Below are 13,186 nucleotides of genomic sequence, written 5' to 3'. Positions count from 1 at the left end.
TTTTTTTTTTTTTTTTTTTTTCTAATAATATAACACAAATAGTTGTATGTGTCAATGATTTTTATTTTAAAATAATTAAAAAAAAAATATATTAAAAAACACAAGATGTATTTACCATTTTTAGAAAAAAAAAAATAATATAAAATTCATACCATTCTTTGTTTTATTTTTAAAGTAAATTAATAAATAATGAATTTATTTATTTATTTGATATATTATAGTTAATTTTTTTATTTTTTTTTATTTTTCTTAGTTAATAAAATAAAATAAAATTAATTAATTGTTGTTATTTGTTTATAATTTCGTTCTTCTTGATATTGGGGATATATTTAATTTAATTTTTAATTCCTGTTGAGGTGAGTCTGATGCAGATGAGGATGAAAGTAAAGTTGGGGATGGATGATTTTGAAGTGTTGAGGATGCTGAGGCGGACGAGGATGGTGATGTTGTTGGTGATTTAAGAATTGATAAAACTAGTGGGGATTTTAAGGTTGCGATATATTTACTAGGTGTTCCGCCTTCGTCATCTGTTGATTTTTTATCATTATTATTTTCTTTATCTTTATTTACACTATTTCTTGAATTTATAAATTTAATTTGCTTATAAGGTGTTGTATTTGGAGAAGCTTCACCTGATCTATTTAATATTTTTTTTTCACTGCTATTTTCATATTCAGCAAGTTTTGCATCTTGACTGTTATTACCACCATTATAGTCACTATTGCTATTATCGTTATTATTGCTATTCGGTTTTAAATCACATGTGGGTGTAGAGATAGATGTGGTAGTGGTAGCGGTGGTGGTGGTAGTGGCAGTAGTGTTATTTGGTCGTTGGTTATTATTAACATTAAAATGTTGTGGTTGTGGAAAAAAAGGTTGTGAGAGTTCAGGAAAACTTGCTCTGGCTTGAAATATTTGATGGTTAATTTGCATTAAACGTTGCCATGCTAAAAATTGGGTAAAAAGTGGTGATAAATTTGACATTACTATTGAGTTGGCAGAATCGATTGGTTGCTGAAGTACTTCATTTGGTAAAATCCCAAATTCAGAAGGCATACTCGCAACTGAAAGCTTTCTTTGTTCATTTAATAATTTTTCTAATTGATAATGATTGTTATTTTTTATGTTGTAGTTTATATTATCGTTTTCATTTTGGATTGTTGGTGATCTAGTTGTCATATCAGGTTTATTAATATTATTTATATTAATATTATTTATATTATTATTATTATTATTATTCATATTATTATCCATATTTTTCATATTATTCATATTACTCATATTATTCATATTATTAATATTATTATTATTATTAGTGTTGTACATTAAATTCTATAAAATATAAATTAGTAAAAAAAAATATTTCTTGATAAATAAAAAAAATAAAAAACATACATTTTGGATTATATCTGAATTTTTTTCACCAAATAACTGTTTAATTAATTGATGGTCATAGAGTTGTTCCATGGTTTGGCCGTTTCCATATATATTTTCATAGAATGGGTCTTTAGACGAGGGTTTGTATGTATTATTAAAAAGTGGATTTTGGTTATTTGAAAAATCTAAAGTAAATCTTTCGCTTAAAATTGGAGTTTTTAGTATTTTCTTATTCTTATTTACAACAGGTCGGTATTGAGGTTGTTTATTAGCCAAGTCTATTTGACGATCACTATTACGTAAACCATGACTTTGAGATGGTGATGACTCATCCATTTGGGGATTGCTTTCTTTTATTCGCTTTAATTCCTCTAGCTTGCTTAAAAGAACTGTTGACTGTATAGGTTTGCTATAGTTATTTCTATTATCTAATGAATTGTTGACACCCTTATTATTTTTATTTTTATTTTTATTTTTATATTTTTCTGAATCTGACCCATCGCTATATTCATCATCGCTACCTGTATTTTTTGTAGTGCTACCTATTTTATTTGGATCACTTATATTTTTTTGAGTTTTCTCAACAAGACTTGAAATAAAGCTACTAGTAGAAGGGGATGGTGAAACTGTCGCCATATTTTTATTTGCTTTTTTTCCAGATAGTTGAGGTGTTGATGTATTACTTTTGCTTTTTTTTTCTTCGGGCGATGAATGACAAACTGTTAATTCCTTATCTTTTCTCTCTTTAGTTGTTTCTTTCTTTTCTTTTGGGGAAAATTCTTTGTCAATTTTTTCTAATTTTTCAAACCTTTTCCCAGTTTCTTTTTTCTGTGCCGAACTCTTGTTAGATCCTGCTGCTATTGTCCTCTCTTTTTTTTCTTTTGATTTTCCTGCTAATTTTGGTGTATTATTATGACTATTATTTGCTGATTGTGATTCTATATTTTTATTATGTTTTGGACATAACCAAGCTGATGTTTTATTTCCCAAAGAGGATGAGTCGACGCAAGTGGAATGATAAGCCGCATTACATTTATTACATTGCAAAATATCTCCACTATTTGAACTTTCTTCACAAACTAAACAATTTAATTTTTTTGATGAATTTCTATTTACATCTGGAATTACAAATCAAATTGTTAATATTTATGTATGTTAATAAATAAATAAAAAGCTATAGTATTTGGTTCTTACTCTTTGTATATTCTTGTGGAAGTTGAAAAGTTGAAGGGTTTACTGATGATAAATTATCAACTAAACTTGACATTGTACTACCAATAGGTGATGAAGATATTGGCAAATATGGCGGTGACATTTCTTCAGGAGATTGTTCTGACTCTTTAAAATAGGTTTTATTATTTATAATTGTGGTTGATGGTGATTTTGTAACATTAGTTTTACTCTGCAATTATTAATATTAAAATAGTAATTTTTTTTAGTTTTATATATTTTTGGGTTTATAATGATTTTAAATGTAAAAATTCATACTTTTTTATATTTACAAGAATTACAATACCAATCACCTTCTGGGATCTCTTCAAGGGGTGGATTTAAACACATTAAGTGAAATGACTTTTCACAACTGTCACAACAGAGCAAATCACCTCCATCTTTACACGATGAACAAAAATCGTCATTTATCAAACCTTCTTTATTTTTCAAAGCTCCAGATTTCTAAAAAAAAATTTTTAAAAAAAAAAAAAAAAAAAAAAAAAAAAAAAAAAAAAAAAAAAAAATGGAAAATTAGTATTATTAATTATAATAGATTATTTATAAATGGAATAAGGGTTGTGTACAAACTTTTTTATTTAAAGCTTGCTCTAAAAATTTTGAGGTTGGTTTACGTTGTCTCTTTGTTGATTGTTGTGTATTATTACAAGCAGTGGATGCAGTCACCTCATTATTTTGTGGGTTTGCACCTTCGGCATCAGACCCCAAGGCTTTTCTCTTTGTCATTCGATTATATGTATTATATAGATATATAAATACAAATAAACAAAATTAGAAAAGGGGATGGGAGGTATGTTTTTTATTATTTATAATTGGTTTAGAATATATATATAATATATTTAAAATTATATTTAAAATTAAATAAATATTTAATATTTATTATTTAGAATATTCGGTTTTTATTATATTATGTTTTTGAAAAAGAAAGTAATATTGAATAGAATAAATAATAATTTAAAAATATGTATAAGTATATATATATAAATTTCTAAAAATGAAATAAAAAAAAAATTATGAAATATAAAAAAATTAAAAAAAAAAAAAAAATTTTAAAATAAAAAAAATAAAAAAAAATAAAAAAAAAAAATAAATAAATAATTATTAAAATTTAATTATTAAAATAATAATAAACTTAAATGCTTTTGTATTCCCATAAAATATCTATTCGGTGATGTATTTATTTTAAAAAACTTTGTAATTTAAATTTAAAATAATAAGATTATATAAAGAAAAGAAATTTTTCAAAATTTTTTTTTCCTTGGTGTGTATTTTCCATATGAGAAATGATAAATCCTCTATTAGAAAAAAAGTAATCCAGACCCTTTTACTTTTGATTAGCAAACCGAAATAAAAAGATCCATAGGAAAAAGGGTAAAACAAAAAAAATGGCTAATCCATAAACCAATGATGAACCACCCTGATCCACGTTGTGTTTATTAAAGGTCAGATTCCTTTTTTCAATTTTATTTGATTTTTTTTTATCAAAATTTATTAACCCATATCGATTCTATATCTATTTAAATTTAAAAATAAATGGATGGGAAAAAGATTGGACAATGGAATCTGACCAAACCTTTACCACACTTAATGTAAGTTTACATAATGCTAACTAAATAAATACTTTAAAAATAGTACACATATTTTGTTTGAAACTAGTTTTTTTTATTTGTTTTTTTTTAAAATTTATAAACGAAATTTTTATTTCTTTTTTTATTTTTTTTTTTTTTTATTCTTTATTAAATATATCAGTTGAATCAATAAAATGTTTTACAAAGGTTAATTTATCAGGAGAGTATTTATTGGTGATAAGTATAAGGTGGTTTTGTGCCCATTCCATCAATTTGAGTTGGCTCTCCTTGATTTGAACATTTTCATCTGATAAAGAGAATATTGACATTATAATACCATAAATGGCTGGTAAATAGGTTGGGGGATGACCCAATACATCAATTTCAGTTGGTGAATTTAATTCTAACGAGTGGGTGTAATATTGAATGGCCATATTATAATTATCAATACCACCCAAACTATACAAGGTCTAAAATTAAAATAAAAAAAAATTAATATTAATTGATGTTTTATTTTGTATTTAGCGTTCTACAATACATACCTCGGCATATTTAATATAAAAGATATAATTGATTGGTGCATTAAGAATAACCTCTTCTAAACAAATCAATGCTGTGCTATATCTGTATAATTAAATAAAACATCTGTTAATAACCTTTACATTTATTTCAAATATCTATATATAATATTTACGATAAAAATGTAATATGTAATGATGATAATTCTAACCAAGCCTCTATATCACACATAAAAATTTGAAGATAGGTATTTAAAACTTGAATTGCTTTAGTGAGATTACCTTGGCATTTAAAAATTGATACTTGTCTCTTATAACTCATCTAAATATTAAATTAAAATAATTAATATCCAATTTTTAACCATTTTATAATACCATTATAACTATTACTATTATAATTGTTGCCTTATTATTACTATTAGTATTACTATTATAAACAATGATACATACTTGATCAGCAGGATACTTTTCTAAAATTGAATTATAAATATCCAAAGCATCTTTTAATTGAAAATTGGACTCATGGATCATAGCTTGTAATCTTTGAACACGTACACTTTCTCTACCAAATTTAGATTTTAAAATATTAAAGAGTTTATTGGCATTTTCGTCATCACCACATTCTAAAAGAGAAACCAATACCTGTTCAATAATATCATAGGATTCTTGAGCATCTAATTTTGAGATGTATTCATTAACCAACTTTAAACCATACTTTGATACTAAATTTGATTTACGTGCTTTGCTTTTTCTTAAAAATCTAAGTGTATCTCTAACCAAAACCCAATTGAATGATCTTGATTCTCTAATTTTATTTTCAAATTTATTTAATTCGATTGAATCCGAACTTGATAACATTAACATTTCTGCCATCTTTTACTATTATTTATTGTATTATGTTATTAATTATTGTTGTAATTATTAAACATTAATGAAATCAGTTTTATGGATAAAAAATTTGAAGATAGAAAAATTAAAAAAATTAAAAAAAAAAAAAAAAATTTATTTTAAAAAATTAAAAAAATAAAATTAAAATTTTTTTTTGAAAATGTATACAAATAAATATAAGTAATAGCTCAAAAAAAAAAGAATAAATTTCAAAAAAGATTAAGCTTATCCCTTTTTTAAACAATAATTCTTAGTATAATATTATTAAAAATATATATATATATTATTGGAAATATAAAATAAAAATATAGTTAACACTCAACCTGTTGTATAAACATTACAATGATTTAAAAAAGGAGTTATTCAAATAAACTATTTCTATCTTTTATTTATTTAGAGTTTTTTTTACCAATTCGTTTAAAAAAAAACGATAAAATAAAAAATTAATTTTTATAATTAATTTTTTTTTCGTTTTTTTTATTTTTTTATTTTTTATTTTTTTTTATTTTTTTATTTTACATTTTCTTTAATATATTTCAAAAATCTCAAGATGAATAATGGAAGAGGTGGAGTGTTATTTGTAGAACCAGTTTTTGATACATCAGGTTATTGTTCGACATATGTATTTTCAGAATCACAAGAATGTTATTTAGTTGATCCCAGCGAATCAACCTTAAAAGGATTATTGGGCGCTGATGGTATTGGTCTATTAAGAACAAACAATATATTGCTTACATCCTTATCATGGAAAAAAATTGGAGGCTTAATTGGGGTTCTTTTATCACTAAAGGAAACAACGAATATAGTTAAAATCTTTGGTCCCCCAGGTATCTTTACATTTTTTAGAAATGCATCATTCCATAATAAAAGTAACTTATTCAGAATTTATGAACTGGATGACTATAACTACAATCAAATTGGTGAAATATTTCAAATTAAAAGTATTCCAATTCACTCTATAAATACCAAATTTATAGATGTTCCAGAATCTAATAGTTACGAATTTGATAATAACCCCAATGAAAATAATAATAATAATAATAATAATAAATATAATAGTTTTAATAATAACAAGAAAAATAATAGTGAAAATAATAAAAATATGATGAAGTTTCCAGTTACTTTAAATAATAAAAAATTACCAACAGTTGTTCCTCTATCAAAACCATATAATTCACTTTTTTCAAATAATAGAAAGGATAATAATTATCACCCAAAGATTTCACCAAATATTTGTTATTTATTTGAAACATTACCAATTAGAACAAGATTTGATAAAGAAAAAGCAAATAGTTTAGGTGTTTTTAATGGAAGAAAATATAAAGAACTTACAAATGGATTTGATGTTGTAAACGATTTACCAAATGGAAGAATAGTTAGTCCAAATGATATTTATAAATTTGTAGATGGAACTTGCTTTGCATTTATCAATTGTCCAGATGAATCATATTTTGATTCATTATTTGAAAATCCAATATGGGAACCAATTTTCAGTAAACAGAAAAAACTATCTTTTGTTTATCATTCAAGTCCAAAAGAAGTTATAAATAATCCTAAATTTATTAAATTTATGGAAAAATTAACAAATAAACCAACAAATGAGGAAATGGAACAATTTGAAATCGATAAAAAAGATGAAAGGTTAAGTTTAGAACAAGATAACCAACCAACTACTACCAAAAATACAGAAGATGGATCAGAATTAGAAATTAGCTTAGTATTTGATGAATTTGAAAGAAGATCAACCCTTCAACCACCAATTCAAACTAAACACTTTTTAACATCTAAAGAATTTTCGAAAAATCAAATTTGTGAAAGTAAATTACTAGAAAATTTAAAGATATTAGTTCCAGATTTAACACCAACCGATGAAAACAACGAACCAACATCAATTAATGTATTAAATGAACTATTGAAATCCAAAATATTAAAAGATTCATTTTTTGCAGTAGAGAGTAAGGCCAAGCATATCATTTCCCCAGTTCGTAGTAGAGGTAGAATTACAGAGAAAAATATAATAAAGATACCACCAATTCAACATCTCAACTTGGATGATAAAGGTGAAAAAGATAAAGCAACTATTGAGCACATTAAAAATTTCCGTAACAATATGGAGAAAGGTTTAGAGTATCCTAAATTAATGTTTTTAGGCACAGCTTCAGCATCTCCAAATCTTTTTAGAAGTGTATCAGGTATTTTAGTATCACCTGACGAAAACAACCATATGCTGGTAGACTGTGGTCAATCATCAATCAGCCAATTAGAAATATTTTTTGGTCGAAAGAAGACAAAACAAATTCTTATGGAAACTCATTTAATTTGGGTATCACATTTACACGCCGATCACCATCTTGGTATTGGTTCCGTAATCATTGAAAGAAATCTCGCATTCAAAGAAGCCGGTATTGATAACCCCCCTCCATTAGTAATTTTAGTACCAAACACCTTATACCATTGGTTTGTCTGACTTGAAAGACTTTTTCCTGCGATAATATTGAAGTTATAGGTACGGGTGCTAAATCTCTGATTCTCCAAGAAGTCTGTGCAAAACTATCTTTAATATCATTAACAAGTGTACCAGTTGTTCATTGCAATGCATCTTTTGGTTTGGTCGCTACATTTAAAAACAAAGATATTCCAAAAGGTTACAAAATTACATATTCCGGTGACACACGTCCCTCAAAACTATTGGTAGCTGCTGGTAAAAACTCTGATCTTTTAATTCACGAAGCTACTTTCACTGACGAATATCAAGAAGATGCAGTCGCAAAAAGACACTCAACATTCTCTGAAGCATTAGGTGTAGCAAAAGATATGAAGGCTAAACAAACTATTTTAACTCATTTTTCACAACGTTATCCATCAGTAATTCGTCTAACTCAAAGTAACAATCTAAAAATTGGTGACAACTATGAACCTGTAAATACAAACCGTCCCTATGCATTGGCATACGATTTAGTTAGATTCTCACCTTCAGATTTTTCATTACTTCAAGAGTTAAATTTCACTTTGGATGAACACATAACCTCACAAGAAGAACAATCAAAAATTAAAGAAAGAGAAACAATAAATGAAAGAAAAAAAAGAAAACTTGGAGTTACAACTAACGAAAATCAAAATGAAATTGAAAACAAAGATCAAAATGAAAATGAAAATGAAAATGAAGGAGAAAAAGAAAGGGAAAGAGAAAAAGAAAAAGAAAAGAAAGAAAAACCTAAAACAGTAATTAAAATACCCAAAATTGCAAAGAAAAAGGTTCCAAAATTCATAAATCCAAATCAACTTATGGGATCAGAAATATTTTATACAACAACTGTTTCAAGTTGTAAAATGCATAATATAAATAATAGGAATAATAATTATAATTTTATACCACTTAAAAATTTAAATAATAATAATTTTAATATAAATAATATCATAAGCAAAAAATCATTAAATATTTTAAAACTAATAAAGAAATAAATTTATATATATATGTATTTATTTATATAAAATAAAAACATAAAAGAAATGTAAACTATAGTCTATTTTAATTTTAATTTCGATAAATAAATATGTGTTTTTTATTTAGTGGGGACAATCTGTGGTATATTATAATTGAATTTGTGGGTTAATATTTTCTACTTTTGATTGCTGATCGGCTGAAATGGATTGTTGTGGTTGTGGTTGTTTATAGTTATCATTATTTGCAACTGTGGATAATATACAATTCCAACCAGCACCAACAAGATTACTAATTAAAAGTCTAAATTGTGGTGGAATATATCTAAATAATAATAAATTGGTTGCAGGCCAAATCATTAATGATTTTTGGTAAATACCTATAAACTCATTGCTCATCTTTTCTTTCCATAATTCAAAACTGAAACCTCCATTCTTAAATATTTGTACACAAGATATATTAACGGTAAAAAGGTATGGTGCAAATAAAGTTTGATCTAATGCAACTTTGGTAATAGCGGCTCTCCATCCAGTTGTTTTAATATTTCTATCTAAAAATCCAAACCATCTAAAAATAATATAATTAATTTTAAATTAGTATTTTGAATATCCATAAGTTTATTTATTTATTTATTTATTTATTTAAACCTACACATGAATATGTGGTACAATAATAAAAGTACCAATGGTACACATCATCAATGTTCTTTTTACATCGTATTCTTTTTTTTCAATTTTTTGTGCACATATATCACCAATACCAAATACTACTGTACCTGTTAATGATTTGGTTACGATTGGTCTTTCTGCTAATGAAACCTCATAAAGTTTAAAAACTCTTGAATTAACTATTTTATTTAAAAATCCAAACATTTTTGATTTTTTTTTATGATTTGTTACACAGTGGGTGTTATTATATGGGTGAGATAATAATTATTATTTGTAAAAAAAAATAAAAACAATAAAAAAAAAAAAAACAAATATTTCTTTATATTTTTTTGGATATTTTATCGACACCAAATAATTATTTATTTATCTAATTAATTTATAGAAAAAAAAAAATTAATAAAAATTAAAAAAAAATTTTAATAAAAATAAAAAAACGAAAAAAAAATAAAAAAATAAAAAAATAAAAAAAAAGAAAAATGTGTAACTCTTTTTCTTTCCTTACCTTTTTTAAATTTATTTATAAACATAAATTAATTTATTGGAAATGTTTTGTTTAGTTTCTTTTATAAATTATTTATTTAATTTATGATTGTTTTTAAAAAAATGAGAAAAATTAAAATTTTTTTTTTTTTTTTTTTTTTTTTTTTTTTTTATATTTTTTTAATTTTTTTTTTTAAAAAAATCTTTTATTTTTTTTTAAAGTGTTTAAACAATAATATTGTAGATTATATATAAACAAAGTAACCATATTAATACTGTTATAATATATATATATTATTATTTTTGGGTATAATCATAAAAGAAAAAAAAGAAGAATGAGCTACACTAAAGTTAAAGTTAAAACAGTTAACAGCAAAAAATGTTTAGGTTTTGAAGGATTCAATAAAAGACATTACCCATCACCATTAGAGCCAATTATGGGCAAAGAGGAGTTTGAACAGGTTGTTAATAGAATCAATACAGTTACAAAGACAAGATATTCAAAGACATTTTTTATACCATTACTTATCATCTTTTTAGGAATTTGTTTAATATTTATTGGTCTTTTTAAGGGGCAATTCGGTGTCACAGGCTATGGTATCGGGTTTGCTGGTATTGGTACTATTGTTTTAGCAGTTATGATATTTTTATTCCAACGTAAAGTAAGTTCAAGTTTTAAAATCATTATAAAATAAATATATATATATACATATATTAACGTTTGAATTGTATAATTTAGATTAAAAAAAATATTGAAACATCTCTTAAAGAAGCTAATGCTTATTTTGCAGATAGAAGAATTTCATTTACTTTAGTTGAAAAGCATGGTAAACCAAGAATGGTTAAATCTGGTACAAAAGAAAGAGTAGAAAGAAGACATAAAATATATATCGAAATTAGTTTCCCAACACCAGGTGTTGAACATACCGTTGCTGGTGCAATTGGTGGTTTCATTTCAAATATTTTACCAGGTGGTAATAATAGTGGTCTATCATTTGGTTTCACCCCAAATGTTAATGTTGGTGGTTACGACGTTCAAGCTCCACAAGTTAATGTTAAACCTCAATTTAGTGAATCTGGTCGTCCAGAGTTTGTATTCTCTGTACCAAGCGTATCAAATGATTTTAATATTTCAATTGATGCCGCTGATGCAACTAAAAAATTACTTGATCATGCAAATGATTATTCCTAAAATATACACCCAAAAAAAAAGAAAAACTTACCATAAAAAAAAGACAACCAAACCAAACAACATTATATCCTTTATATTAAAAAAGTGTAATAAAATTAGCAATCAATTAATTAATTATTTTTTATATAAATATTTACCTAAAAAATAATTATTTATTCAAAAAAAAAAAAATTTTAAATTTAAAAATATTTTTTTTAAAAAATTTTTTTATTTTTTTTTAAATTCACATTTTTCATAACTATCTCTTTTTTTTATTTTTTTTTATACTTATATAATTTCAGGAAAGATGGTAGAGGAAAAGAGTTCATTCGAAGAAAATAGTAAAAAAATAATTATAAATGATCAACAGGTTTATGGTGAATTTAAATCAAGAATTGAACCATTCAGCGACGAAAGTAAATTACCATATGAACTATTATTAGAAAGAAAGAATTTAGTGGATATCAAAGTAGATGAGCAAGAGTTTAGAGGTAGAGAAGAAACATTAAAAGCACCAGAACCCACCCAATTTCAAAATGCACAATTAAAGCTTTACCAAATCGTAGATACAATTAATGAATGTTTTCGTAAAAAACCGGATCAGCTTGAAGCACCACAATCACAATTAAACGACAATAGCAATAAAGTTATTAAATGTATGTCATGGCATCCACAACATAGAGTTTTAGCAGTTTGTAATAAAAATGATGTTATCTATATCTACTATTTCCCAAACCAAGATATGTATGGTATGAATAGTGTAAAGCCATTGACACTCTGGTTTGAACTACAATCAAAAGTTTGCGATATTCAATGGAAACCATTCTTACCATATACATTAGCTGTTGCAACAGAGTATGTAATATAATAATAACCTATATAAATTCAAAACATAATATATTAACATAATATCGTTTAATAATATTATTTATAGGAATGGTGTTGTTATTTGGGAAATTGACATTAGCGATTTAAAACCAGAACTTAAAAAACTTTCAATTCATTATAAAGTAAACCAATCCAAAACATGTTCAAATATTTTAAACTACCCATATTATCAACCAACAACAATTACATGGTCATCAGATGGTTTACAATTAGCATGTGGTTCACCAAAACACCCCTCAATTCTTTTATGGGATGTTGCCTCAAGAGTACCAACATTTATACCACGTCATTATGGTAACAATTTTTTAGTATGGTCACCTAAAAATTATTATATCCTATCATGTGGTGGTGAATATTCAAGAATTTATGACGGTTCAAATTGGAGTTATAATGATAAAGAATGGAAGATGTTATCAAACTATCAAGTATTTATTATTATTATTATTATTATTATTATTATTATTATTATTATTATTATTATTATTATTATTATTATTATTATTATTAATATTTTATGAAAAGAATGATACTAAATTTTTTTTTTCTTTTAAAAGACAGGTGCATGGAGCGAAAAAGGGGAATATTTAGCAGTTGGTAGTGGTGATAAAATTCATTTTATTCAATGTATTAATAAAGCATTCGACTCAGGTGGCGAAACAGTATATATCGAAAGAACATCAACATATAAAGTACCACAACAAAACAATTTACCCAGTACATCATCATCAAATAACGATCTCTATTTAGGTGGTTATATTAAAAAAATAGCTTGGTCTCCAGATAATCAAAGATTGGCTGTAATCTTTTATTTAAATAGCAAAAGTAAAACCAATGATCAATATTGTGCAATTTATAAAGTTAAAACCTACCCAAAATTCTCGGTTACCCCAAGAGGTTATATAAGGTCAAAAGATCAACCAATCAACTCTATTTCATTTGTACCAAATTATAAAAAA

The 13,186-nt window shown here is 24.9% G+C and overlaps 6 protein-coding genes across 6 annotated transcripts; 3 read left to right on the top strand and 3 right to left on the bottom strand.

The window, feature by feature from the left end:
- Positions 1–294: 294 nt before the first annotated feature.
- DICPUDRAFT_81283 (uncharacterized protein) lies at positions 295–3,333 on the bottom strand (the record flags this gene model as incomplete). Its single annotated transcript, XM_003290505.1, has 5 exons — positions 295–1,332; positions 1,396–2,495; positions 2,572–2,779; positions 2,866–3,051; positions 3,178–3,333. The coding sequence occupies 5 exons, from the start codon at positions 3,331–3,333 to the stop codon at positions 295–297; spliced, it is 2,688 nt and encodes an 895-aa protein (XP_003290553.1).
- Positions 3,334–4,333: 1,000 nt separating this feature from the next.
- DICPUDRAFT_37554 (uncharacterized protein) lies at positions 4,334–5,566 on the bottom strand (the record flags this gene model as incomplete). The annotated part of the gene is made up of 4 exons (XM_003290504.1): positions 4,334–4,645; positions 4,718–4,799; positions 4,870–5,015; positions 5,144–5,566. 4 exons carry the CDS (start codon positions 5,564–5,566, stop codon positions 4,334–4,336), a joined length of 963 nt encoding a protein of 320 aa, XP_003290552.1.
- Positions 5,567–6,131: 565 nt separating this feature from the next.
- DICPUDRAFT_155078 (uncharacterized protein) lies at positions 6,132–9,043 on the top strand (the record flags this gene model as incomplete). The annotated part of the gene is made up of 3 exons (XM_003290515.1): positions 6,132–7,398; positions 7,429–7,983; positions 8,088–9,043. The coding sequence occupies 3 exons, from the start codon at positions 6,132–6,134 to the stop codon at positions 9,041–9,043; spliced, it is 2,778 nt and encodes a 925-aa protein (XP_003290563.1).
- A 129-nt stretch (positions 9,044–9,172) lies between these two features.
- On the bottom strand, positions 9,173–9,895 carry DICPUDRAFT_37572 (uncharacterized protein; the record flags this gene model as incomplete). The annotated part of the gene is made up of 2 exons (XM_003290503.1): positions 9,173–9,590; positions 9,675–9,895. 2 exons carry the CDS (start codon positions 9,893–9,895, stop codon positions 9,173–9,175), a joined length of 639 nt encoding a protein of 212 aa, XP_003290551.1.
- Positions 9,896–10,506: 611 nt separating this feature from the next.
- Positions 10,507–11,363, top strand: DICPUDRAFT_155076 (uncharacterized protein; the record flags this gene model as incomplete). The annotated part of the gene is made up of 2 exons (XM_003290514.1): positions 10,507–10,833; positions 10,911–11,363. The coding sequence occupies 2 exons, from the start codon at positions 10,507–10,509 to the stop codon at positions 11,361–11,363; spliced, it is 780 nt and encodes a 259-aa protein (XP_003290562.1).
- A 286-nt stretch (positions 11,364–11,649) lies between these two features.
- Positions 11,650–13,186, top strand: DICPUDRAFT_56766 (uncharacterized protein; the record flags this gene model as incomplete). Its single annotated transcript, XM_003290513.1, has 3 exons — positions 11,650–12,197; positions 12,277–12,655; positions 12,785–13,186. Coding segments are annotated over 3 exons (1,329 nt in total), but the record flags the coding sequence as incomplete, so codon positions are not given.

This window comes from Dictyostelium purpureum, assembly GCF_000190715.1.
Source record: "Dictyostelium purpureum unplaced genomic scaffold DICPUscaffold_228, whole genome shotgun sequence".
Classification (NCBI taxonomy): Eukaryota; Evosea; class Eumycetozoa; order Dictyosteliales; family Dictyosteliaceae; genus Dictyostelium; species Dictyostelium purpureum.
Note: the sequence above shows the minus strand (reverse complement) of the source record. Positions and strands in the feature narration are given on the sequence as shown.